Source organism: Haliotis asinina, chromosome 6, assembly GCF_037392515.1.
Source record: "Haliotis asinina isolate JCU_RB_2024 chromosome 6, JCU_Hal_asi_v2, whole genome shotgun sequence".
Classification (NCBI taxonomy): domain Eukaryota; kingdom Metazoa; phylum Mollusca; class Gastropoda; order Lepetellida; family Haliotidae; genus Haliotis; species Haliotis asinina.
In genome coordinates, this window is record NC_090285.1 from 70,053,795 (window position 1) to 70,080,021 (window position 26,227).

General features: G+C 44.6%; 1 protein-coding gene across 2 annotated transcripts; it reads left to right on the forward strand.

Annotated features, from left to right (window-relative positions):
* The first annotated feature begins 248 nt into the window (after positions 1 to 248).
* LOC137286593 (uncharacterized) lies at positions 249 to 24,856 on the forward strand. 2 transcript variants are annotated; one of them, XM_067818538.1, is made up of 7 exons: positions 280 to 402; positions 2,440 to 2,853; positions 22,258 to 22,590; positions 22,686 to 22,721; positions 23,375 to 23,422; positions 23,726 to 23,807; positions 24,311 to 24,856. In XM_067818538.1, exons 1-7 carry the CDS (start codon positions 348 to 350, stop codon positions 24,543 to 24,545), a joined length of 1,203 nt encoding a protein of 400 aa, XP_067674639.1. In that variant the 5' UTR covers positions 280 to 347; the 3' UTR covers positions 24,546 to 24,856. The 2 variants fall into 2 exon arrangements, with proteins under 2 accessions (XP_067674640.1, XP_067674639.1); XM_067818539.1 differs by lacking the exon at positions 23,375 to 23,422 and having other exon boundaries at positions 249 to 402.
* Positions 24,857 to 26,227: the final 1,371 nt, after the last annotated feature.

Below are 26,227 nucleotides of genomic sequence, written 5' to 3' on the forward strand. Positions count from 1 at the left end.
TAGTTCCGTCGGTAGAGGGCGCGAGAGTCGATTCAATGCAACGTTGCTTTAATTCATTAATTCACAGTACTGTAATTATGTGATTACACGATGCCATTCAGAAAGTGGTCAAATGCAACATATGTCATATTTGGGATTTCACTTTCTCAGTAAAGTACAAATTCTAGTACTATTTTGGTTGAGTCCCATCCGCATCCCATTAGCATGAATGAGACAAATGCAATATTGATTTCAGAGAAGTGTGTCGTGATACTGTGCTCTTAAAGACGGAAATAAGCCGTGTCAACGTTTTCACCCGTGTGAAGGAAATGTTTTGACGCCACCACCCCTGGTATGTGCCACCAGCCATGAGGCAAAGAGTGTCTTCAACACTACTGGTATTAATGGTGTCCTATTGTTCTGGTGAGTAGATTAATGGGCTTGAAGAATTTCTGATGTCAGTCAAATATCTGCTTGTAGAGAAAGATGTGACTGTGACAGCTAAAGTTGTCTATCCAACAGGGATGCCCCAGTCGTATCCACGACAAGCTATCATTTACCGGAGATCGAGTTTGACCCAAATTCAATTGTCATTGTTTCAAACGTCTGACGCATGCATCACTTCCTCCCGATATTGTCCGATGTTATAACACAAAGTGCTGTCTGAAGCGGAGTCTTAAAAGAGAAAGACGTGGCTGTGACTGAACAGGGATGTCCCAGTCTTACCCCCGACAAGCTATCATTTACCAGAGACCGAATTTGACCCAAATTCAATTGTCATTGTTTCAAATGTCTGAGGCATGCATAATTTCCTCCCGATATTGTCCGATGTTATAACAGAAAGTGCTGTCTTTAAAAAACTCACTCACTTACTCCTGGTCACAACGTCACTCATGGGTGTGACACCAGAAACGGACATCAAAGATACGACAATTTAATACTTGTCTTGAATTAAGTGAACACTTGTATTAAAAAATAGAAGGTATTCTATGATGTGGTTTTACAAATACTGACTCTTTTCAGTTTAGAAACATTTAGAAAAGTCGTGTCATACGACTCGTTTCCGTTGATTACTCTCGTTTCCGAGACACAGTTTTGGAAGACTTGTAGAGCAAATTATAAAAAAACAAGTCCAGAACATTTCCGTATTTCCACTGGTACCATGAGCTGGCCTTGACACGTGTTTGTGACGGGAATCACTGGTTAGGCAGGATTTCACGTCTCATCAGTATTTCACAGTGAACCACTAATTTTAAGTCGGACTTAATTTCAGACTTAGTCGGATATTTATTATGCATAAAATAAATGTTGGTTTTTGAAAACATTTACTTTTTACGGCAACAAATGTGGTCATATTGTATGCATTAAAATACCCCAGAAATCTGTTGGCGAAAGACTTCCGTGTTAAACCAGCAAACGAAGAAATGCTATAAACTTACAATGACTATATGGAATTAACTAAGTTTACAAAGCAAGAAATTACTACAAAGTGATTACAATGGCAGTATACAATAGAATGGAAATATTCTCCTTTGATCTTTATGTAATGTAAACTAGTAGGGAGTGTTTTGTCCATTGGTCTTGGAAGTGTTTTGATAGGATAATTAGTTTTACACTTATTTCTATTTAGAAAGGTAACATAAAAAATATTTGGATACAATTCATGGATTCATGATGCCTTAATACTTTACACTAGTATTAAATGAGTAATACTATGATCTCGTGGAAAAGCCCTCGCTGAGTGTATTTATAGAACTCCCTTGTAAGGTTGATTAACATGCACTGAGATGGTATGGAAATGTTCTTGCCCCTTGTACAGTCTTAAAAACTGCTACATGATCTCTACATGTCAGAATAAATGTACTGTGCTAATATATACCAGATGAGATTTGATCACCACACATTGTGATTATTGCAACTGCTTACCACACGACAGATTACATCTGAGAGTTATACACTGTTGTAACATATTATATTTGGGGATGCACTTTCTCAATAAAATACAGATTCTAGTACCTTTGGGAGATTTAGTTCCATCCGGGATTCGAAGTCAGGCATCTACTCGCCAGCACATAAAGTCAGTGATCTACTCCTCAGTCACCGTGGCTCCTACTAGTAAGGAGACTCGGACAACTGATTGTCAAGGTTACGTACTCCTTTAAGCCCCGGTAGCTGTACATATAATCGAGCCTGGACCAGACATGGATAGACAATACCGGCACCCATCTGTGCAACAAGGATACGATGACATGTGTCAACCAAGTAAGCCAGTGACCTCGTGATCCCGTTGCGACGAGCCCTTGTTGCTGTACACCACTTTTAATCAATATTCATTTATATCTCTAAAACCCAACTGACATTCTGTTCAGTACGTTACAAATATTACAGAGAGTTAACCACTCTCTCTCCTTACTGACATGGTTCTGAGAAGTTTTTTAAGTGACGTCTGCTGTATTTCAGGTTCAAACGTTTGTGAAAAAGTTAATCTCGCAGACCTGAAAGGACAAGCGAACAACCTTTGTTACAAGGACGGGAGTAGAGAGATTAAGTGTCCCAGAAATCAAACACTTTTGATACCATCGCTCTTGCAAAGAGTACATTCACCTGAAGAATATGAGGACCCAAGTTCCTGTAGTGAAACAGTCCGTGATAACTTTCATGACATTGGAAGATGCCTATTAAACATTTCGGATGTGCAGGAGAAGGCGACCTATGAGGCAGCGGTGAGGGAGGTGCTGCAGGAGTGTAGTCAGAAGAGGTACTGTATCGTGGAGAGTGACATGACGTCCTCTATCCATGGACTCAGGGACCTTCCTGTTGGAGAGGGGAACAGACTACCGTCACATCTGGTGCTAATGCATCAGTGTGTTAAAGGTAAGGATCTCACTATACAGACCCATTGCTTACCATTCTGCTGTTGTATGTCGAGATTAAATATCTACCTTCTACAGTTGATAACTGTAATATTCAAAACTATGTCATTTCAATTTTTAATGTTCACCTTGATCTATGTTTTTTCAGTTATTATTGAACATGTCGAAAAGACTACCATCAAATATGGTGCTAATGTATCAGTATGTTAAAGGTAACATACTGTCAGTGGTATTGACACATGGGAGATTTGCACATGGGAGATTGACTCGTGGGAGATTGACACATGGGAGATTGACTCGTGGGAGATTGACACATCTGAGATTGACTTTTGGGAGATTTACACATGGGAGATTGACTCATGGGAGACTGACACGTGGGAGATTGACACAGGGGAGATTGACTCACGGGAGATTATCTCACGGGAGAATGTGCCGAAAGATATTTAGTTTGTGTCATGTTACCACCTGTTTGTGTTTAGATATACCAAAATACCTTTCATTATAACTTCTATCATTACAAAAACTACAGTAGTATAGGGAATGACAGTCCGAAAACACTTTTCAAAACCCCCTATAAAAAGCCTCATTTACTAAATGAGGCTTTGGTGGGACCCTTAGTTCTTGCTATTATTGCCCCTACTACAAAGCTACGCCATCACGTTTACCGTGACTTGGCAGGCGGTAACACTGTGCCGTACGGTACGATCAATAATTCTTCTCTTACAAATCCCCTACCCGGCCCATCCCTCAAGTAGTACAAGTTGGGTTCGTCGGCTTTCATATCCACTTTATCTATGTTGTAAGTTTTGACTGACCATATAGGATCGGTGGCTCGCTTACGGCTATCGCCCCTATGTTATGTTTATATCAATGAAACAGTTTAATGTGAACCGCCTACGATCTCTTTGGTGTTCATAATAAAGGCTTGCTGGGCTTTTTGTATTCCCTGTGCTATGTACTTTTTTTTCTCGTCCTCGCTGATAGCAGACTTACGAGACTTGGATCGAATATCTTGTTTCATTCCGTTATATTTTTTGAGTTCAGAGAGGATTGAACTAAACTCCTCTTCTGAGATCTTACTGTCAGAGAGTGCCGTGGAAATTCGCTCACTCACTGTGTTCAGCTTTGCTTCGGCCAGAACCCTGATCTCGTCGTGTTTCAATACCTTACGATTAAGTCTGCGTGATACTAACTTAAGCGCCAACCCTACCAACCCTGTCACCCCAGCCGTTATTTCAATACCTAGCACTATAGGTGCAGCCACGATGGTGGTTAACAACCCAACGCCTGCCGCCCCTAGTCCCATGCTGGTTGCCATAAGGGTAGTGTCAGCCCCATCCACGATATTGAAAGCTCTATTGTATTTTTTACATAGTGCTTTCCGCGTGTCACGGTCTTGTTCTAGTTGACGTTTTACATCACATAACTGCCTCAAGCGGAACCCATCTACGGTTTCCAACGTCTTAGCTACTTCCTCTACGACTGGGTACAGACCCATCCTATAATATATATTTTGAAAGATATTTTAATTGGGGTTCAGTTAAAAATCTATCAATGTATTTGAAGCCTATAAGTTCTAGACTACTAGTCAGGGTAATAGGTGAGAGGCTAATAAAACTTCCTATTCTAATAAAAACCCCACTGAGGCTTATTAAGTGGTTTATAGGGCCCGTGGTATCCTGTTGTATAACAATACGACAATATTGGTATGTGTAAGACCAGCGTATTGACACCCCGGGTAAAATTTGGTGTACTATTGGGGGGTCTCCATCGAATGAATCCGTAAAGAAGACTTCTATGATGAGTGTGAAAGGGGGGGTTATTATTTCAGGATTACTAAATGTTAATTTATTTTCGAAGAAAGTTGATAACCCTTTTTTGTCGTAACCAGCAGATTGTCTGTGTGCTAATCCCCTCTCCGGAATGAAATCCCCGGCCCAGATACCGTTGTTCCTAATCTTAGTGATCCAATTATTTTCGTCTATTGTGATATAAGGTGAGGTGAGTGTTAAGTTGATCAGCCATTTAGGCTTTGTAAAATCTGGTAACGGCACCCGTCTGTACACGTTGTCTTTGAAGTGTAGGATGTATAATTCATCTTCCTCACCAGGCTGATCGAATCCCTCCGTATCTCCCAGGTCGTTAAGTGTAGTGTTGGGATGATGACTGGTCATTATTATACTATTATGATATAATTTCCAACTGGTTTTCTGATAATAATTCAGGGGTTAACTTAATACCCATGAAGTGTATGTTGTCAGGCAGGAAGATATTGATTAGTGATATCTTGTTTTCTACGATCACGTTGACCCCCTGCAGACTGGTCTTGGAGTCGACACCCACCCGCACGTAAACGTTGCAAACTTGATACTGGTGTCGTTTCACCCACCCGAGTTTGATCCCCTTCACGATCTCGACATCATTCACCGATGGTTCCCCTAGGTAGACTTTGATGAATAGTGTTGAGTTTGCCGGTAGACTCTCTAGTATCTTGACCACGCCTTCGAATTCAGACACCAACTGCAATTTCACGTTTTGTATGGCTGGTTTACTCGATAGCATGTGGGCTGCTATAGTGTTGACTGGGCTGACGACTATGCTACGTCTCTGAGTTGGGACGTAAGCCACGAGCAGGGTTCCATTGTTCACGACTTTGTTTAGGTGGTTGTCTTTGTTATCCGTGAACACGTAAGGGGAGACGAGCCTAATATTGAGAAACCATTTGTTATCGGGTAACAACACCCACTTGTTATCTTCGGTGAAGACGAGTATATATGGTTTGTTTTTGACGACGGTAGTGCTCTCAACATCGTCTAAGTCGAACAGTTTACCTCCGAATGATGGGTATATTCTCCAGTTGTCATCACCGGTGTTGACGAGGGCGTACTTAGTGTTGGCTGTTGCTCCTGTGGTATCTATCATATCACTTAGGGCTCCACCGGAGGGGATTTCAACGCGTTTGTAAATGTTGTTTTTCAGTTGCAAGGCATACGATTTACCATCTACTCCGGGAGCGTCGAAACCGCGTGTGTCTCCGAGGTCGGAGATCCCGATATTGACGCATTTTTTCACTCCGGGCCCTTGTGCGCTGGTCATTTTACGTGAAGCGTTAAGCTGAGGTATCCTATATTTACAGGATTATGATTTATATCTAACACCGATATTGTCAGCTCAGGTATGTTGCCCTGGGTTAATCTCTTATACTGCCGTGGTGAAAATGACTCGGTTCTACCGTCGTTGAATTTCTCAGTTTTCACCGGCACTGCTCTCAATATAGTGGAAGGGTGACCTCCTTGAATGTTATACGTTGTGCTCACCTGACTGAGATGAATGTACAGCTCTCGGTACGGTACTAGGTCGGGTAACTTCGTGCCTGTGACGGTTGTTGTTGGTTTTATCTCGTCAGGAGACATACCGAGTATCCTCGCTAATGGTCGGCCGAGCCTCAAGGAGGTTCTTCCGTTGTTGATTAACACCACTGTACCGTTTGAATCGTTCATCTTGAGTTCGGCTCCCAGGGGTTTGAAGACCTCATCGTTTAGAGAGCACACGCTGTAGTAGCCGTCAGTTATCTGGCTGCGAGTTCCACTGACGAACAGCTTATTGTTGCTGATATTAATGTTAGTCCATTGCGGTAGGTAGGTGATATCACAGAGTGCGACTTCGAGTTGACCTGACGTGTTATCGATCGCGTGCGTCAGCTGAACGGCCTCACCGCTCGTTATTCCTGGAAGTGTTATGTACATATTACATATATATTTATTTATATAATAGTTTTAAAATGTATTCCCCTGGTGTGTTTTACCCTAAACTGGATGTAGATTTCTCCCCCATGAAGATCGTGGTTGCTCCTGAGTTGTATTTCAATGCCCAGCTTTTAGATGTGTTCGATAAGTATAAGCTTATGGTGACTAACATTGAGGCAGTCCACGCGTGGTTCAACAACCCTATGCAGTTCTGGCAGAATCAATTCAACTTTGCTGTGTGGTGCGCTACAACGGGGTGTGGTGTGGCATTGGCCGACTCTCAGCGTGGACCGCTGAGTCAGTCTGTGTTCAAGTTCCACGTGTACTACCAGGTCAGACGTATCCTTAAAGAGATCAGTGCCCCCCTCCCACAGGACAAAGCGTGGGACGCAACAAACAACCCATACGATAGACGGGCCTACGAACGTATTTGTAATGAATTCGAAATAAACCCGAAGACGGATTGGCGTTTGCCGGGCCCGAACCACGGGTTGGGTATTCCTTCTGATGGCGTGCGATCAGTGAAAGAACTCAGTGATCTTGTACTGAAACAAGGTAAACTACGCCCGGACTTTGCTTTGTCGAGTAATGAATGGAGGGATGATCGTATGAACTTTAAAGGTGGTGTTGCTTTCACAGTCCAGAAAGTGGAGCAGTCAACCGCAGACGGGTGGAAAATGTTCATGCTGGACACATCGAAAGGATTCACTCGTGCTGGTACAATACGCTTGAACGACTCGATTCGAACGTACGTGTGGTCGCTGTTGGGTGCGCAGTCGCAAACGCGTTCCAACATCATCGGTAAGGGAACTGCTTACGACGCTCAGAAACAGTTCGTTGCCAACGTTGAGGATGCTATTAATTCTCCAGTTGATCTCCCGCGGGCCATCGAACGCTACCAAAACGTGTTAGAATACGCCAGATCGAAAGTCAACTACGTGTTCGGCGTGGGGCTGTACATGTCTCCGAGTGATATGCAACTGAGAATAAAAAAAGTGGTGGGTTATAACAACGAAATAGTCATAGCCACGAAGGATCAAAAGTTGGGTATCAACCCCGATATTAACACCCCACATATCCCACACACCCAACCACGTGAAAAGGGTATAGTGGCGCCACCCCCGGGGCCTAAAGTTCATGTGGAGGTACCCCCGGGGGGTGTGGGGGAAACCCCCACCTATCAGCAGCATATTGATAATAAAACGGCCCTAGTGGTTGGTGGGGTAACTTTGGGGCTTATTTGGTTAAAGATTTCTTAGCCGCTACGTACACCAGACCCGCCACGGCGACGATGGCTGCCCACAGGTTTTGACTGAGCCACATGGCAGTTTTAGACAGAGCGCTCAACAACCACGAGACGATGCTACCCAGGATGCCGGGAAGGGCTTCGGCGGCTTTACCAGCCAGTTTAGCTAGGCCTTCCCCGAGTTTTTTAATCCAGTCTTTAACACCGCCGCCAGGGGGTGTGGGGGTAACTCCCCCACCGGCAGGCCCCACAGGGGTACCTCCTGTTAGTGACACCACCAGGGTTGATATAATGAAACCCAATGCAGTCAGAATGCTGGCGATGGTGATCCCTTGCTCCCGGAACAATATCCTAATCCTGTCTGCTAACGTGGTGTCTCGGTGGAGGACTTGATTGATGGTTTCCCGTATACGGCTGACCTGGGATCTAAGCTTTTCTTTGTAGCCGGACGCTGTCTCCAACCAGGTCTGCCTTTCATCTTCCAAATTACGTATTCGTTCCTCGATGGTGGCTTTCATAGACTCGTCCTCAGTTTCACCGAGTTTTTTCTTTTCATAGGCGATGTGGTCGTCTATCTCACTCATTTTGGCTGTGCTTTTCCAGAGCTGACCACGAATGGTTTGCATCAACAGATCCAACCCCCTCAGTTCCCGAACGGTAAATTCGAGCCCCGGGAAGGGTTCGTTCTCGTAGTCGGCCAACATCTTTTTAATATCATAAGTCATGTTTTGATCTGATGTGGCGTCCCTGATGCCTTCCAGGCCTTGAACTAACTTCGGAGGATACTGCTTAGGCCGCGCGCCACCGTAATCTTTGAAGCCTAGTTCATCTTGGACAAACTTACTTCCATGTTTACCGGCCAATGTTGATAAGGCAAGCGGTTTTCTCGTGTGTTGATGCATGAGATCGATCTCCGGGCGAGACTTCAAACGCAGCGTGCCATTGCTGAGGGTAAAATCGGAATATTTCCTTCCCAACGGTTTGAGTTTGGATTTATTTTCAACTGCGTTGTAATAATCGTCGACGGCGCCCTTAAGGAGCTCGTCACTTTGCGAGAATGAGGTCTCCTGGTCATCATTGAATGCCTGGGCACTATCGTCCCACATATCATCCATAGGTATGTCTTCATCCATTAGTATTAAAAATATATTTCATTTATATAACAATGTACGGTAGAAAATTAGATCCTTTCAGAAGATTGAGAGAGCCATTAGGTGCCAGAGCCGTGCGACAGTCGGTGACCATCACCAACAACCCCAGCAAGATAGACCAGAATCAAACTCTGCTGGTTAGATTTCCAAACCTTGGTGAGAATGACCTCATTGTACCAGGCACTGTTCGACTGGCGTTCAATATCACGTTGACCTCCGACAACGACAAACGCGAGCTAGTGCGGAACGTGGGTCGAGCTATCATCAAGAAAACGACCGTCAAGATCAGCGGTAACGAGGTACTGAGCATCGACGACAGCGACGTGTTTCACTGCTACAAGGATCTCTGGAAAAGCGAGAGAGAACGAGTCAATGATGTGTACCAGGGCATCAGCAAATCAACCCGGGCGCGCATAGGGTATGTCTTCACGACAGACCAGCAAGACAAGCTATCGGACGGTGAAAAGGCTATCGCTCTAGCATACGGGAATCGATTCTGCGTGCCGCTCGACTTCGAGTTGCTCACGGGACACGCGCCGTTTTACCAGGCCGCGCTGGGTGATAGGCTCGAATACGAGCTCACGTTTAACGACTATAGCAAAGTAGTGCGTACGCCGAACGGTGATGAGGCCAGTTATGCTATAGACAACATCTCTCTGGAGTTCGACATGGTCACTAGCCCGGAGCTGGCCAGGCAGGTTCGAAGCCAGTACTCTGGGAAGATGGCTATCCTGTACGATCGCGTACTGAGACATAGATCAATCGTGCGAGATAAGAGCGACACTGTGTGGAATATCAACCTGAACGTGCCGGCGAGATCGATGAAAGGTATCCTGGTCGTCCCTGTGGAGGATTACGATCCATTCCGGAGGGACAGCGAGAAGTTTTTCAACCCCGAGATTGAAAAGGTGGAAGTGACCATCGAGGGCGTGCCAAACCAGCTGTTCAGTCATGGTATGAGACCACACCAGCAGTGGGATGAGATAAAAAAGCTACCAGTGGGGGATTACATAACAAAGGACCTGGACCTCGGCTCCGTGCAGATCGGTGAATACCTGACCACCAAGTACGCCCTATGGTTGGACATGCGATCCACGGATGATGATAAACTGCACGGTAGCGGGCGTCATATAGATAACGGCAGCGAAGGGATAACCATCCAGATTAATAAGAAGGCTCAAACCGCTGGTAAGTTGAAATTATATCTGTACGTAATTATGGACGCGCAACTTAATATAGACAATGGAAGATTCGTGCAAGCCATCTACTGATGGGGGAGACCCCCTGGGGTTACCCACTGACCCACACTGCGCTATCATATGCGGGCAGACTGGCTGTGGGAAGACCGTTTTCGTGTTGGATATGTTGGAGGGTTACTACAAGGATGTGTTCGATAACATCGTTATCATGTGCCCTACTCTGAGCATGAATAAAACGTACGCGCGACCTTGGGTAATGACGGACCCTGACGTACACAAAATCGACCCTGGAACACGCCTGCAGGACTGGTTGAAAGCTCTTCACGAGAAATTTAAAGGGGAACCGACGCTGTTTATACTGGACGACTGCAGCGCTAATCGCGAGATAACAAAAAAGAGAGACATGCTATCGTACCTGGCCTTCTCCGGCCGGCATGCAAATCACAGCGTCTGGGTGCTAACGCAGAAGTTCAACTCGGTGTTGAAAGACCTCAGGGAGCAGACGCGATGGGTGGCCTTATTTCACTGCAAGGACAGGGATTCGTTTGAGGAGTGTTTGAGAGAGAACGATGTGATGAGTAAATTAGAACGGGAACGGGTGAAGAAACAGCTCGCTGAAACTAAACACGCTAAGCTCGTTCTAAAAACCGACCAACCAGTAGCATATATAGTATACTAAAGCTAAGCAAAGCTAAGCTAAAGCTAAGCAAAGCTAAGCAAAGCTAAGCAAATGCTAAGCATAGCTATGATATTTGAAGTATTTGTCGTGTGCAACTTAACCTTCATTTCTCTGTGTTTTGCATGTATCGGGTATTATATAGTTAAAACTAAATCTTACTTGTTATATTATAAGATGGAGTGTGAGGAATTGCTCGAACAGTTGGGGGGTACCCCCAGTGGGGGTGTGGGGGATTCCCCCAAGCGAGAGAAACTGGTGGCGTTGGCTGTTGGCGGCAAAGCCAAACATTACTTTGGAGACTACACCCCGGATAAAATTCACAAAATGTCAGCCGAAGAAATCGATAAGCTGTACGCTAGATACGAGTCCCGGCTCGGAGCAGAAATGACAAAGACAATAGGATCGGCTATGACCCAGATATACACCGGTATTGTATCACACTTCCTTCCCATTCCACCAGAGCGCCGACTTTACCTGTGGGAGGACCTAGATAAAGACCCTTTTATCGAACACGCCGTGAGCTCTATCAGCTGCGGGCTGTACCACAAATATGGTATGTTGTTGGCTCCAGTGACGGCGGCGATTATCACGGCAAAACATTGTCAATTTGAGAGAAAGAATAATAATAATAGTATAGATGGATGCTGCACAGGAAACCCCAGTGGAGGTACCCCCAACAGTGATGGAGGAGACCCCACCCCCAACAGTGGATACCACTGCAACAGTAACCAGACAGAAGAATCCTAAGAGAGTAGCTGCCGGTAAAAAACGGTGGCAACATAAAGTGACCAATCCAACCCGACTGTTGTTGGCTGTAGGCGTAACTGCTGCCTTGGTTATCTCGTGGTTATATACACGTGAGGGACGTGAGGTGGTACCTGAGGTGGTAACCCCCACTGTGGGGGGTACCCCCACCGTCGACCCGCATATCATGTTATAATTTTAATATTTTATATCATATACATAATGTCTGAGGGGAAAACGTTCGTCAACGACGCATACCACGCCACAGTGGTCGCTAGTCTAGCCGTAGGGTACGCTCGGTTGACTAAAATGGTGCTTAAACAACCAACTATCAAGCTAGATTTCAACCTGCAGGATATGGGTATGCTCATAATGAACCTTGGTATGGCGATGGCCACAAAAGACATCCTAGTAAAACAAGGAATAATACCTGATAATATAATGAAATAAATATAGGGATGGCCACGATAGCTATGATGGTCGGTGGGGCGTTAGTGAATGCCCTGGCATTTTCCGGGAGTAATTACCTCTTCTCAAAACTACGAGATGATCACGCGGCTGAAATACAGGAAGAAAGGAAGCGACACGATCTCGCTACTGAGAAATTACAAAGAGCACAGGCCGAGTACGCTAAAAAACGCCTCCAGAGGATCGATTTTATTAACGAACAACTCACGCGTGAAAACCATGCCGTTCAAACATTCAACGATGTTGATGAAGCAATGAAAGAATACTATCTACTAACTGGTAAACAATTGGAACCGCTCAATAAACCCACACTCGCTCAGTACTACACACCATCCAAGGGACAAATGAATCGTGAACTGGGCTTCATAGTGTTGGGTATAGCAGCTACTGCGTTGGTTGCGAAGCAATTAAACTAAAATACCTATATAAGTAAACATGAGACCCGCTCCATACCGATGCGAATATATACTTATGGGGAAGACCGAGGCCTGTGGTAGGAAATGCAGGAATCAGGGGTTCTGTTGTTTCCATATGGGAAGTCCTAACTACACGTGTTCTGTGTGTGGTATCGGGGTTAAAGGGCACTACTGTTTATGTAAAGCTCACGGAGCGAACGTAGTCAGACATCAACTCATATACGAGAATAAAAAAGGCTACATAAAAGAAGGTAGGCGACTGCTCAAGATAGCCACTTAAGAGTTACCTCCCCTTACTGTGAACCAATTAGACATTAGTTCTCTTAGGTGTAAACACGATGTCTACTGTGCGCGAGCTCAAGCGGGTCGCAAAGCAGAGAGGTGTGATCGGGTATTCTAGAATGCGGAAGCCAGCATTGTTGAGATTACTAGGTTTAGAAGTCCCTCCTACGGTAAAACAGTTAAAAGCTCAAGCGAAACAGCTTGGACACACGGGTTATTCACACCTGGGGAGAGCCGGGTTAACCGCATTGTTATCACATGCCCCCGTAGCAAAACCTCCCACTGTAAAACAACTGAAAGTCGAGGCACACGATTTGGGTTTAGGCGGGTATTCCCGTATGAGGAAACCACAGCTCGTAGAATTATTACAACAGAATAGAGCTGTTGACCTGCAGTTCGTTCGCACTGAGCGCGCTGTAGGCAACTATTTGAGAGGTTGGCGTATGCTCGTTGATAGAAACATAGACATTACAGATATCAAGCCTCTGATAGCTGATAAGGTCAACCAGGAACTAAATAACCTAGGAAGTATCAAGTTTCAGATCACGGTGAAAATGTCGCTCGATAAGGAGGGCACCACAGGGGTCACTGAGTATGTTCAACCTTACTTCCGAGGCAAACAAGAGGTCGTCACACATACAGAGACCATTGACGCATCAATCGATAATAGTTTTCAGCAGATACGAGAATACCTAGAACGCTACACGCACATGGGGTCCGGGTGGGCTGTAGATAAAATCGATAACGTCTATCTAGATATAGCTAACTACGTGCCGGTCAGAGGCGGGTCATACCTAGCCTTGTCTCCCTACTATAAGAACAAACAAGCCATAGTAAACGTTAAGAATAGAGGAAACGATTGCCTGAGGTTAGCTATCAGGTCAGCCTTATTTCCAGCTGCCACTAATCCGAACAGGCCTTCTAATTATCCACAGGACGATGGGCTCAACTGGGATGGTATAGATGAACCCACCCCAATATCCCAGATCACTAAAGTAGAAAAACAGAATAATCTGGCTATAAATGTCTTTGGACACGAAGGTAACACAACAATAGTACACAGGGTCAGCCCGGTGAAGGATCGCCAAGTTATTAATTTATTCATGATCAAGCGAGGTGAAACGTATCACTACACGTGGATAAAAAATCTCAGCCGGTTGTTGCACGACCAGTCGAAACACGATGGGGAAAAACACTTTTGTGTACGATGCCTACACGGTTTCAGTCGGGCCGATTTATTAGAATCCCACCGGGAGGATTGCCAAGGTGTGGGGCAGACGGCCATACGAGTCGACATGCCTAAGGAAGGTGAAAATATCCTAAAATTCGACAACCACAAGAACCAAATGTCTGTGCCTTATATCATATACGCCGACTTCGAAGCCTTAGTTGTGGGTGGGGATTCCCCCACACCCCCTAGTGGGGGTAGCTTCACCCACAAGACACAAGAGCATATAGCCTGCGGTTTTGGATACATCGTCGTCCGTTGTGACGGGGAAACGAAAGCTCCGGTAGTTTATAGGGGCCATGACGCGGCTGAAAGGTTTCTAAAGTGCTTGCAGGAGGAAGAAAAAATTATTAGGAATGCATTGTATAGAATCGCTCCCATGCGTATGACCCGAGCCGACAGGCTAGCTCACGCTAGTAGCACTAAGTGTCACGTGTGCGACTCACCGCTTAACGGTGATTCGGTGAGAGATCACTGTCACATAACTGGTAAGTATAGAGGCGCCGCTCACAGCGCGTGCAACCTCAAGCTTAAAATCAACCCTAAGACAATAAACATCCCCGTTGTCTTTCACAACTTGAGAGGGTACGACTCACACTTGATCATGCAGGCCATCGCGAAAATCGATGGTAATATATCGTGCATCCCCAACAACATGGAGAGATACATCTCCTTCAGCTTAAACGGACTTAGGTTCATTGACTCGTTTCAATTCCTCCTGTCGTCACTCGACAGTCTGGTCAAGGCTAACAATACCTTCCCTATCACCGATCGATACACAGACGCCGAGACTAGACCCCTGCTCATGAGGAAGGGTGTGTACCCATATGAGTACATGGATAGTTGGGCCAAGTTCACCGAGACCAGACTACCTCCTATTGACTGCTTTTATAGCAAGCTGAATGAGGCGTCCGTCTCACGAGATGATTACTCGCACGCGACTAACGTATGGAATAAACTGGGTTGTAAGAACCTGGGCGATTATCACGACCTGTACTTGAGGACAGATGTACTGCTGTTAGCCGACGTGTTTGAAACGTTCAGGCGGACATGTTTCAAGCAGTATAAACTCGACCCCGCATGGTATTACACCAGCCCAGGTCTGTCGTGGGACGCCTTGCTTAAAAAGACCGGAGTTAATTTGGAATTGCTCACAGATTACGACATGCACCTATTCATTGAGAAAGGCTTGCGAGGTGGGATTTCCATGGCATCCAAACGATACGCGAAAGCAAATAATCAATACGTGAAAGGTTACGATCCTAACAAACCAACCAATCACATTCTCTACCTCGACGCAAACAACCTGTACGGCTGGGCCATGAGTCAGTATCTACCTACAGGGGGATTCGAATGGGTACCCCACGTTGATGTTATGGAGGTTGCACCAGATTCGAACAAAGGGTATATCCTCGAAGTTGACTTAGAGTATCCCAAGGAATTACACGCATCGCACAACAGCTATCCCCTTGCACCCGAACGTATGAGGGTTAACCCAGACTGGATGTCTGAGTACCAACATAACTTGTCAGGTGGTCGTGTGACAGACGTTGAAAAACTCGTTCCTAACTTAATGAATAAGACCAAGTACATCGTTCACTATCGCAACCTACAGCTGTACCTGTCGTTGGGTATGAGGCTGGCTAAAATACACAGGGTGCTCATGTTTGACCAGAGCCCATGGATGGAGCCCTACATCAGAATGAACACAGACCTACGAAAAAAAGCCACCAGTGATTTCGAGAAAAATCTCTACAAGCTCATGAACAACTCGGTGTTTGGTAAGACTATGGAGAACCTGAGGAAACGCGTGACCGTGAAGCTGGTTAGATCTAGTGAGGAAGACAAGCTCAGGAAATTGATAGCCAGTCCGGCATTCAACCGTAGCAAGATATTCACAGACGACCTGGCTGCCCTACACATGAAGAAAAGCCACATAAAATTCAACCGACCTGTTTACGTGGGGATGAGCATCCTCGATTTATCCAAACACCTGATGTACGACTTTTACTACAACGAGCTCAAGAAACAGTACGGCGACAGGTGCGAAGTGCTGTACACTGACACGGATTCCCTGCTGATGGAGATTCGAACCGAGGACGTGTACGAGGACATGAAAAAACACATCGATTTATACGACACCAGCGACTACCCTAAGACCCATACCCTACACAGTACGGTAAATAAAAAGGTCCTAGGTAAGATGAAGGACGAGTGTGCTGGCACGCCCATAGCCGAGTACATAGGTTTGAGGCCTAAGATGTACTCCATACTGAAAGCCGACAATAGCGAGATCCGGAAGGCTAAGGGGGTTAAGAAGTATGTGGTGAAACAACACATCAAACACGCCAGATTCAAGGAAGCCCTGTTCAAGACCCGTACCTTTAGACATAAAATGAACACACTTAGAAGTGATGGGCACAAGATATACGGACTGACTATAAACAAGACGTCCCTATCACCTATGGACACGAAACGTTGGATAGCTATTGATGGGATAAACACATACGCGTATGGACATGAAAAAATTTGAGTCTATTTACTACAGCCCGCGTGGGTACTGGAAAGGAGCTAGCGCAGTAGATAAGCTAGCTAAACTAGCGCGAGTACCCCCGGAGGAAGCCAAAGCGTGGCTTGAAAAACAAGCCCTGTGGCAGATCTATTTGCCTGCACCACGCTACGTACCTAGAAGGAGGTTCGGTATTAACATACCTAATAGCATTCACCAGGCAGACCTACTGTTCCTACCCCACGATAAGAGGTACAAGTATGCCTTAACCGTAGTGGACGTAGCCAGTCGTTACAAGGAAGCCGAACCCTTGACCACGAAAGATTCGGCCCAGGTAGCCAGAGGATTCGAACGCATATACAAACGCAGCCCGCTGACGTGGCCAACAGAGCTGCAAGTTGACCCCGGACGGGAGTTCATGGGTGCCGTGTCACAACTGCTAGCCAAACACGATACAAAGATCAGGCGTGGTACGGCCGGAGCCCATCGCAGCCAAGCCATAGTTGAGAGATTTAATAGGACTTTGGCTGAGCGCTTGTTCGGCTATCAGTATGCTAGGGAGATGACCACCCCTGGAAAACGATCGACTGAATGGGTCACGAGGTTACCCAAGGTGGTGTCGGCAATCAACCATGAAGTCACCCGTCTCACCGGTAAGAAACCGGCAGACGCTATCAAACTAAAATCAATAGTTGCAGAGTCGGCCGCTCCATTGCGTGGGAAGGAGAAACAGATACCAGATAGGGCCCTAGTGAGGTATCTATACCAGCCGGGGGAACACGAGGGTGATAGCCGTAAGCGAGCCACCGATCCTATATGGTCAGTCAAAACTTACAACATAGATAAAGTGGATATGAAAGCCGACGAACCTAACTTATACTACTTGAGGGGTGGGCCGGGTAGGGGGTTTGTAAGAGAAGAATTATTGATCGTACCGTACGGCACAGTGTTACCGCCTGCCAAGTCACGGTAAACGTGATGGCGTGGCTTTGTAGTAGGGGCAATAACAGCAAGAGCTAATGGTCCCACCAAAGCCTCATTTAGTAAATGAGGCTTTTTAGAGGGGGTTTTTGAAAAGTGTTTTCGGACTGTCATTCCCTATACTACTACTACGTACGTGTATCTTTATACAATTCAGCTATTCTAAACAATATTACACTAATTTTTCAAAGCTGTGTAACATATGAAACTGGGTCACTGTTCTTGTTCACTGATTCCCCTCCCCGCCGCTACAAACACGCCCATACCCAGTTACCCAAGTTGTCTAGCTAGATACCTGATACTGAGTCGACTTGACTACTGTAACAGCCTCTATGCTCGATTCCCCGAAGTCCTTCTTGACAAACTTCAAAAGGTGCAGAATACTACAGCACGAATGGTGACCCTCACCCCAAAGAAATCACACATCACTCCAGTTCTTAGGAATCTCCACTGGCTTCCAATAGGAGCAAGGATCCAGTTCAAAATTTTCTGTCTGACATATAAATCTCTTCACAACCAAACTTCTTCATATATATCGGAGCTGTTATCAGCCTATGTCACAGCACGTCAACTGAGATTTCAACACCAGAACCTACTGACAGTGTCACAACACAAACTCAAGTCCTTTGGTCAGAGATCTTTTGAACATTATGCCCCCTAAATGTGGAACGTTCTTCCCCACGACCTGAAACTCTATCCTACGTTTGATTCATTCAAAGTTGGTCTCAAAACCTATCTTTTCCGCCAGTTCCACGAATCCTGCTAACTTTGTCATCTCCCATTCCATTGTACTTCCTTGATTGTTGCGCCTTGAGCATGGAAATGAGCTCATTACAAATGTGCACTAATATTATTGTTGTTGTTGGTCTGCAGAATGCTGGCATGTCAGTAGGATCTATTCCAGAGATATTGGTTGTCATCCAGTGACCATCAGCCGAATGGTATCACATCAGCAGATTATCAAAAACGTTTGCTTCCACACTGTTGTTGTTTCATCAGAATGATCCCAAAAGCGCCTAAAATCGGCCGAGTATAAAACCGGACGGGTTTGATTCCTCACGTGGGTGTAATGTCAAAGTCAAGTCAAAAGAGTTTATGGGGCTTAAGGCGTCCGACCCACATACAAATATACATTTGTAGATAATACAGAATATACGAATAATATACAAAACAGATAATGAAGAGTACAAAATTACAAGCAACTGTAAAGTGTTGTTCAATAATTCATATCTTAATCTCATGCTATGCTTGATAGACAGTGACAGATTAAGAATATCATTATTATTTTGGACGTATAGGGTACAGCAGGTGGTCTTGACAAGACGGGTGAGGAATGTATTTCCTTCTCAGAATGGAATACGATGGACAAACTAACATAAAGTGGATTATACTATTCAAGTGCGGATGTACATTACGGGCAAATTCTCCTGTTCTGTGGACATTTTCCTGCCTTCTCTTATCTTAAGTCTAATTGATGCCAATTCAGATAGAACACAGCAATACTTGGCATTTAAAATTACATAATAAATAGGTTGGTGTTTCCAAAAGTTTGGTTCATCTAAATAAATTCACAACCATGAGAGAACAATGGGTAGGGCTTTTTTTAATACAGTCAGGTAAGGTACTCCCAATGTTATATGAAACGGAAGTAACGTTGAATATGTCATTTTCTGCTCTTGATTCTAAATCTTCTTTTAGAAAAGTTCAGTGGACAGAATAGGTGAGAACTGAAATAATCTCTTTTGCAGATCAAAGGAATATCTGACTGCAACAAGTATGTCTATTGATTACCGATATGATTTGTTTGATTGTCATTATTAGAAGGTGGTAAGTGATAAGAGAGTAAGATTCTTCATGGATAACAAATTCTTTATTGCATATGATGCGACGTTTCGGTATGGATCCTTAAACCGTTGTCAAGCAAGAGTGAAGTAATACAGCACAGAACAGACTTATATACATGGACAGGGATAAAGTAATAACAACATGTAGGTATGAATCAAAGGCGGGGGATTAACAACAACAACAATGGGTGGTGGTAATGATGAGACAATAAGAGGAAGCCAATAGTGGCTGTAGCTGTGACAAGGTATACATGGCTGATAGGGTAATTAGTAATGGTGGCTGGTGAGCTCTAATCTGTTATTTTTTTATGACTTCATTGTATGCAGTTGGGATGAGATATCCCTGATCTCTGTTGATTGAGGGCTTGTGTCTCCTGATTTGAACTGCTTCTGCCAGTTTTCTTTGGGTGAAGTCCTTGTGGTTTTTGGATAATATCTGTACACTGTTCCAAATTATGCTGTGATTGGGACATTTGATGATGTGGTCGGATATAGCAGATTTCCGATCTGATTTGGTTGTAGATGATAAGTGTTCTTTGATTCTGATGTTTATGGGTCGGGAGGTTTCACCTACATATGCCTCGCCACAGTCGCAGTTGATTTTGTAGACGACACCTTTCGGTGGCTGTTGTTGTTTAGAGGTGTTCCTGCCATTCGCTTTGAGCATGGTTTTCAGCGTTGTAGAACTGGTAAAGTAGGTTTCAATGCCTGCTTGTTGCTTTAGGAGACGGCTGATGTGGTAGGAGGTTTTTCCAATAAACGGTAAAGCGATGCGGATAGGTGCTGGTTCAGGTTTGTTGGTGGGCTCTTTTCTTGTCGGGTGGAGCGTGGATCTGATGATTTTATCCACTAACTTTGGTGGGTAGTGGTTGAACTTGGTGAAAACATGGCGGAGGTGTTCTATTTCTGCACTTGGACTGTTGGAGGAGAGGTTTATGGCCCGTCTGGTGAGGGTAGAGATGATCCCAGTTTTGGTTTTCAGGGGATGGTTGGAGTCGAAATGAATGTATTGGTCGGAGTGGGTTGGCTTTCTGTAGACACTGGTTTCTATCTTGTTGTCTGGGGACCTGGTTACAAGGACATCTAGGAAGGGAAGCTGGCCATTTGTTTCTGTTTCTAAGGTGAACTGGACCCGGGGATGCTGTTGGTTGAGGTGTTGCAGGAGGGTAGCTGGGTCTTGGTCTTGACGTAGGATGACAAAGGTGTCGTCAACCTTTCTGTACCAGCAAGTAGGTTTGATGGTCGAGGTGCTGAGGGCTTGCTTTTCAAAGGAGGTCATATAGATTTCTGTGAGTAATGGGGACAGAGGGGAGCCCATGGGCAGGCCGTGGAGGTCCCCAGACAACAAGATAGAAACCAGTGTCTACAGAAAGCCAACCCACTCCGACCAATACATTCATTTCGACTCCAACCATCCCCTGAAAACCAAAACTAGGATCATCTCTACCCTCACCAGACGGGCCATAAACCTCTCCTCCAACAGTCCAAGTGCAGAAATAGAACACCTCCGCCATGTTTTCACCAAGTTCAACCACTACCCACCAAAGTTAGTGGATAAAATCATCAAATCCACGCTCCACCCGACAAGAAAAGAGCCCACCAACAAACCTGAACCAGCACCTATCCGCATCGCTTTACCTTTTATTGGAAAAACCTCCTACCACATCAGCCGTCTCCTAAAGCAACAAGCAGGCATTGAAACCTACTTTACCAGTTCTACAACGCTGAAAACCATGCTCAAAGCGAATGGCAGGAACACCTCTAAACAACAACAGCCACCGAAAGGTGTCGTCTACAAAATCAACTGCGACTGTGGCGAGGCATATGTAGGTGAAACCTCCCGACCCATAAACATCAGAATCAAAGAACACTTATCATCTACAACCAAATCAGATCGGAAATCTGCTATATCCGACCACATCATCAAATGTCCCAATCACAGCATAATTTGGAACAGTGTACAGATATTATCCAAAAACCACAAGGACTTCACCCAAAGAAAACTGGCAGAAGCAGTTCAAATCAGGAGACACAAGCCCTCAATCAACAGAGATCAGGGATATCTCATCCCAACTGCATACAATGAAGTCATAAAAAAATAACAGATTAGAGCTCACCAGCCACCATTACTAATTACCCTATCAGCCATGTATACCTTGTCACAGCTACAGCCACTATTGGCTTCCTCTTATTGCCTCATCATTACCACCACCCATTGTTGTTGTTAATCCCCCGCCTTTGATTCATACCTACGTGTTGATATTACTTTATCCCTGTCCATGTATATAAGTCTGTTCTGTGCTGTATTACTTCACTCTTGCTTGACAACGGTATAAGGATCCATACCGAAACGTCGCATCATATGCAATAAAGAATTTGTTATCAATAAAGAATCTTACCCTCTTATGATTACCGATATATTGATAATATAAACTCAAAAGATACTTCATGGCTCATGACAACTGTGTGCCGTTGTAACTTGAAATGTAAATGGTGAATATACAAGTACCACATCATGTTGATTTCCATTGACACACTTAGGACAGGTCAGAACCTCTCCCAGAGCCTGTCCTAAGTTACGATACTAGGACACCTTTCGAGAATAACGTAGGCCACCTATCCTACACCCTCGGATCAACGTTCCGATATCCTAGGGCTAGGATACTTTGGAGCATAGGGCCCTGGGATATTGCTGACAACAGCGTATAATGCACTAACTTACTCACACAAGCCACAAGGTCTCTTTGTTATTAGATAACCAAGTACGTGACATTCAAGCAACATACTCTCGTGTTCTTGACTGCGATTTCTTTTATCTATCTACGGTTAACATATGTTTCGGGGTTTTCAGGCTAAACCACAAAAATGACAAAATCATATCTTGGCTGTGATACTCGTCTACTGCTTTTCAGAGCAGATCGTATTGTGCGAGAGTAAGACCCAGACAGACAAGGAGGTCTACATCAGCATCAACCGACTGAGGATGTCAACTCTGGGAACAAGCACCTGCACATGTACAGTCAGCGGAGGAGCGAGTGACGTCACCCTACTGGACGTGAGACTGGGCAACAGCAACAGGACAGGACTGTCCATCGGTGACAAGACAGGGTCAGTGTACACAGCCCACGGTGGTCAGCAGACAGTCCACTACATGAAGGAGATTAGGATGAGTCAGACAGAGTGGAGTCTACACCTGAATGTTGTTCAAGACCATGTTCCTGACAAGATATGGATGAGCGTGCAAGGTAATTAGTTTACAGTATTGATTGTACTTGTTAGCTAAAATGTTAATTATTGAATCAAAAAGCTTCTGTGACTGAATAAACTTCCTTTTCCACAGGTTACAACAGTACTCAAGTCACAGTCACATGTGAGGGTAGGTCCTTCTCAATTTCCAACTGTCTAATTTCCCATACTCACATTGTCCGTAAGTTACATTAACGCCACCAGGAAAACCATACGTGTAATGTATAATCATACGTACTTGTTAGGTGCTTGTTGGAGTGGCAATAGTTTCATAAAATATAATATGAAAACAATGTATAAGTGCACTGTATGAGAGATTCTGTTAATCCATTCCTGTCCCCGAAATTTCTTTCTTTCACTAATATAACAGAATATGTCTGAAGAAAGCTGACTGCACAACACCTACACACGGAAGGTGACTCTTAGAAGGCAGTGCTGCTGTGTGTGTCATAGTGGAGACATTTCGGCAGGGAAAACTGTAAACCTTCAACTTGACTTCAGTGACATAAAATTGACGATCATGGGATTTGAATGCGATTATTTGTTTGGACGGAAATGAAAATGTACATCAAATTATAGAGTGTATGTATAACAGTGTATATGAAACAGTTAAATTCTTGCATCGCCAATGTTCACATGAGGAATTAAAAACGACAAATAAAGACATCAGTTCTACCTGGTTATAACTGAATTGTTGAACATCTTTGTGTAATTTATGTCATTTTCCCCGTGAGGACTGTAACTCACTTCTAGTCAGCAAACTGACATTAGACTCTGTTTCAGAACCACATGTTGCAACACCTATTCCTGTGCTGCTACGATCCTCGTCAGGTGAAGAGTGTTATTTACATACACATATTAATATCACTTTCTTCACGTTTTGGCACAGGTGGCAGATTGTAAAGAGAGTTTCCTCAAACTATAGCCATACTCCATTTCTGGTGTGCTTTGCTGTGATAATTCTGTAATTGTCCTCAAAGCAATGTATAAACACACCCATCCTCTAAAAAGTACATTTTGGGGGCATCACATACAGACATATGTCCAGTGACCTGATGTCTCAGTTCAGCCTCATCAACATGTCGTCGTTGTTGTTGTCATGATGTATAGATATTGTTTTACCTTTCATTCCAGGTGAATACATTGTTTTTGCGTGCGTTGGCTTTGTGGCAGGATTGGTCTTTTCTGGTTTTACCTATTGTACTCTTGTTAAGAGGTAAGTGGAACTGAAATCTGACATTAAGTAGCAGCTGTAACCCTGCTAAGATATGGTTCAGATGTACAAATGTATACAAATGTTTCACGCCTCCTGTAGCCTGACGTCAACGGTATTGTTCTCTGAAGTGAGTGAGTGAGTGGGTTTAGTTTAGTTTTACAATATTCCAGCTATATGGCGGCGGTCTGTAAATAATCGAGTCTGAACCAGATAATCCAGTGATCAACAACATGAGCATCGATCTGCGCAATTGGGAACCGATGAGATATGTCAACCAAGTCAGCAAGCCTGACCACCTGATCCCGTTAGTTGCCTATTACGGCAAGCATAGCCGACTTTTATGGTAAGCATGGGTTGCTGCAGGCCTGTTCTACCCCGGGACCTTCAGAGGTCTGTTCTCTCAAACACTGACATGTTACCAGCAATATGACCTAAGCTAAACGTATGGCAGCAACAGTCAACAGTTTTTGGAAGAGTGTCTGTAAAGCAATGCTGTGTTCCAGGAGATCAAGACTCTCCGGTTCCAGCAGATCAGGACTCCCGGGTTCCAGGTCCATAGAAGGTCAGGATAACGGAGGGGCACACTGCTCTCAGCGGGGCGGGTCACGTGTACAGCAGCCAATAGGATCTCCAGATGGAGATGACCATCACTACCACATGCCTGATGACACAAGTGACCACGCCCCAGCACAATGCAACGATTATTACCTGGTACCTATTCACAGGCAGACTCGATAAACTAGCTGTTGGAGACTTGCTAAAAGAGAGTCACATGTTATCTTAGCTCTCTGTCCATTTAACTATTCGCTAGATGAAGAAACTGTTCATACACATATTGTCATCCTCTTTTGCTGCTCCAGCTCCTAAATGCTTCTTAAAGAAGTCATGCTATTGCAGTCCACATCTCCACTGCACTGTTCAAACATCACCTCCTCCCATTTGAATACATATACTAATATATGCCTCTTAATCTTTATTCCCTACTTGGTTGATAATTTTGTTTAAAACCTACACGTCGCTATCACTGTAATAAAGAGCTTGTAAATCCATATATTGTTGTCCTTCTTATTATCTAGAAGACAATGTCTTTGATGCCGTCTTGAGCTTTACACTTTGAAGTAATTTGTGCTGTATGCTGTATTGTGTTGTGTGTGTGTGGTGTGCTGGAGTGTGTGTGTGTGTGTGTGTGTGTGTGTGTGTGTTTGTGTGTGTGTGTGTCTGGTGTAGTGGTGTTTGTATGCGTGTGTTTGCTGTAGTGATGTGTGTCGTCTAGTTATGTTATGGTGTAGTGGTGTGTGTGTGTGTGTGTGTGTGTATGTGTCGTGGTGTGTGTTGTAGTTGTGTTTATGGTGTAGGAGTTTGTGTCTGTGTTTTAATGTAGTGGTGTGTGTTGTAGTTGTGTTTATGGTATAGTGGTGTGTGTGTGTTTTTTATTTGTGGTGGAGTAATGTGTGTGGATGTGTGGGTGTTTGGTGTAGCTGTGTGTGTGTGTTGTAGTTGTGTTTATGGTTTAGTGGGTGTGAGTTTAGTTTGGGGTTTGTGCGTTTCGTGTAGTCATGTGTGCGTTGTAGTTGTGTTTATGATGTAGTGGTGCATGTGTGTGTTGGACGTAGTAGTGTGTGTGCTTGTGTGTGCTGTACGAGGGGATGTCAATAAGTTTTGAGCCTTGCATAGAAAAACACAAAATATTGGTATAAACCACATTTATTTTTCAACATAGTCCCCTTGTAAGTCAAGACACTTGTTCCATCTTTTCTGCCAGTCGCTGATGCCATCTCTGTAGAAGGCGCCATTTTGGTTCTCAAACCAAGCCTCAGTAGCAGCAATAAGCTCATTATCACCCTGAAATCTACGACCACGCAAGTGTTTCTTGAGATTTGGGAACAGATGGTAATCACTTGGTGCCAGGTCTGGAGAGTAGGGGGGATGCAGCAAGATTTCGTACCCGCATTCCAGGACAGCAGCGGCTGCAACGCGAGAGGTGTGTACTGGAGCTTTGTCTTGATGTAGAAGAATACCACGTCTGATCTTGCCCCGGTGCTTCTCCTTGATTGACTGTCACACTTGCCTCAACAAGTTAGCGTAATACTCCCCATTCATTGTTCTTCCTTTTGGTAAGTAATCTATGTGGATGACGCCTTTGCTATCCCAGAAGACTGTCGCCATTACCTTCTGCACTGATCTGGAGGCTTTTTGGTCCTGGGAGAAGTGACATGTTTCCATTCCGTGGATTCTTGTTTGCTCTCAGGATCATAGTGGTGGATCCAGGGTTCATCACAGGTTACTAGCCTAATGTGAAAATCGTCTGGATTCGTGTTGTATCTGGTTAGCATGGAGTTGCTTATGGTGACCCTTGTTTGCTTCATTTCACCTGTAAGCATCCTTGGCACCCATCTTGCGCACACCCTAGACATGACGAG

Bases quoted from the DNA above. Each gene is read 5' to 3' on its own strand.
- LOC137286593 (XM_067818538.1), top strand. From the start codon at position 348: ATGAGGCAAAGAGTGTCTTCAACACTACTGGTATTAATGGTGTCCTAT. The intron at 22,591-22,685 runs GTAATTAGTTTA...CCTTTTCCACAG, and splicing joins GATATGGATGAGCGTGCAAG to GTTACAACAGTACTCAAGTC. The intron at 23,423-23,725 runs GTGAAGAGTGTT...CTTTCATTCCAG, and splicing joins GCTGCTACGATCCTCGTCAG to GTGAATACATTGTTTTTGCG.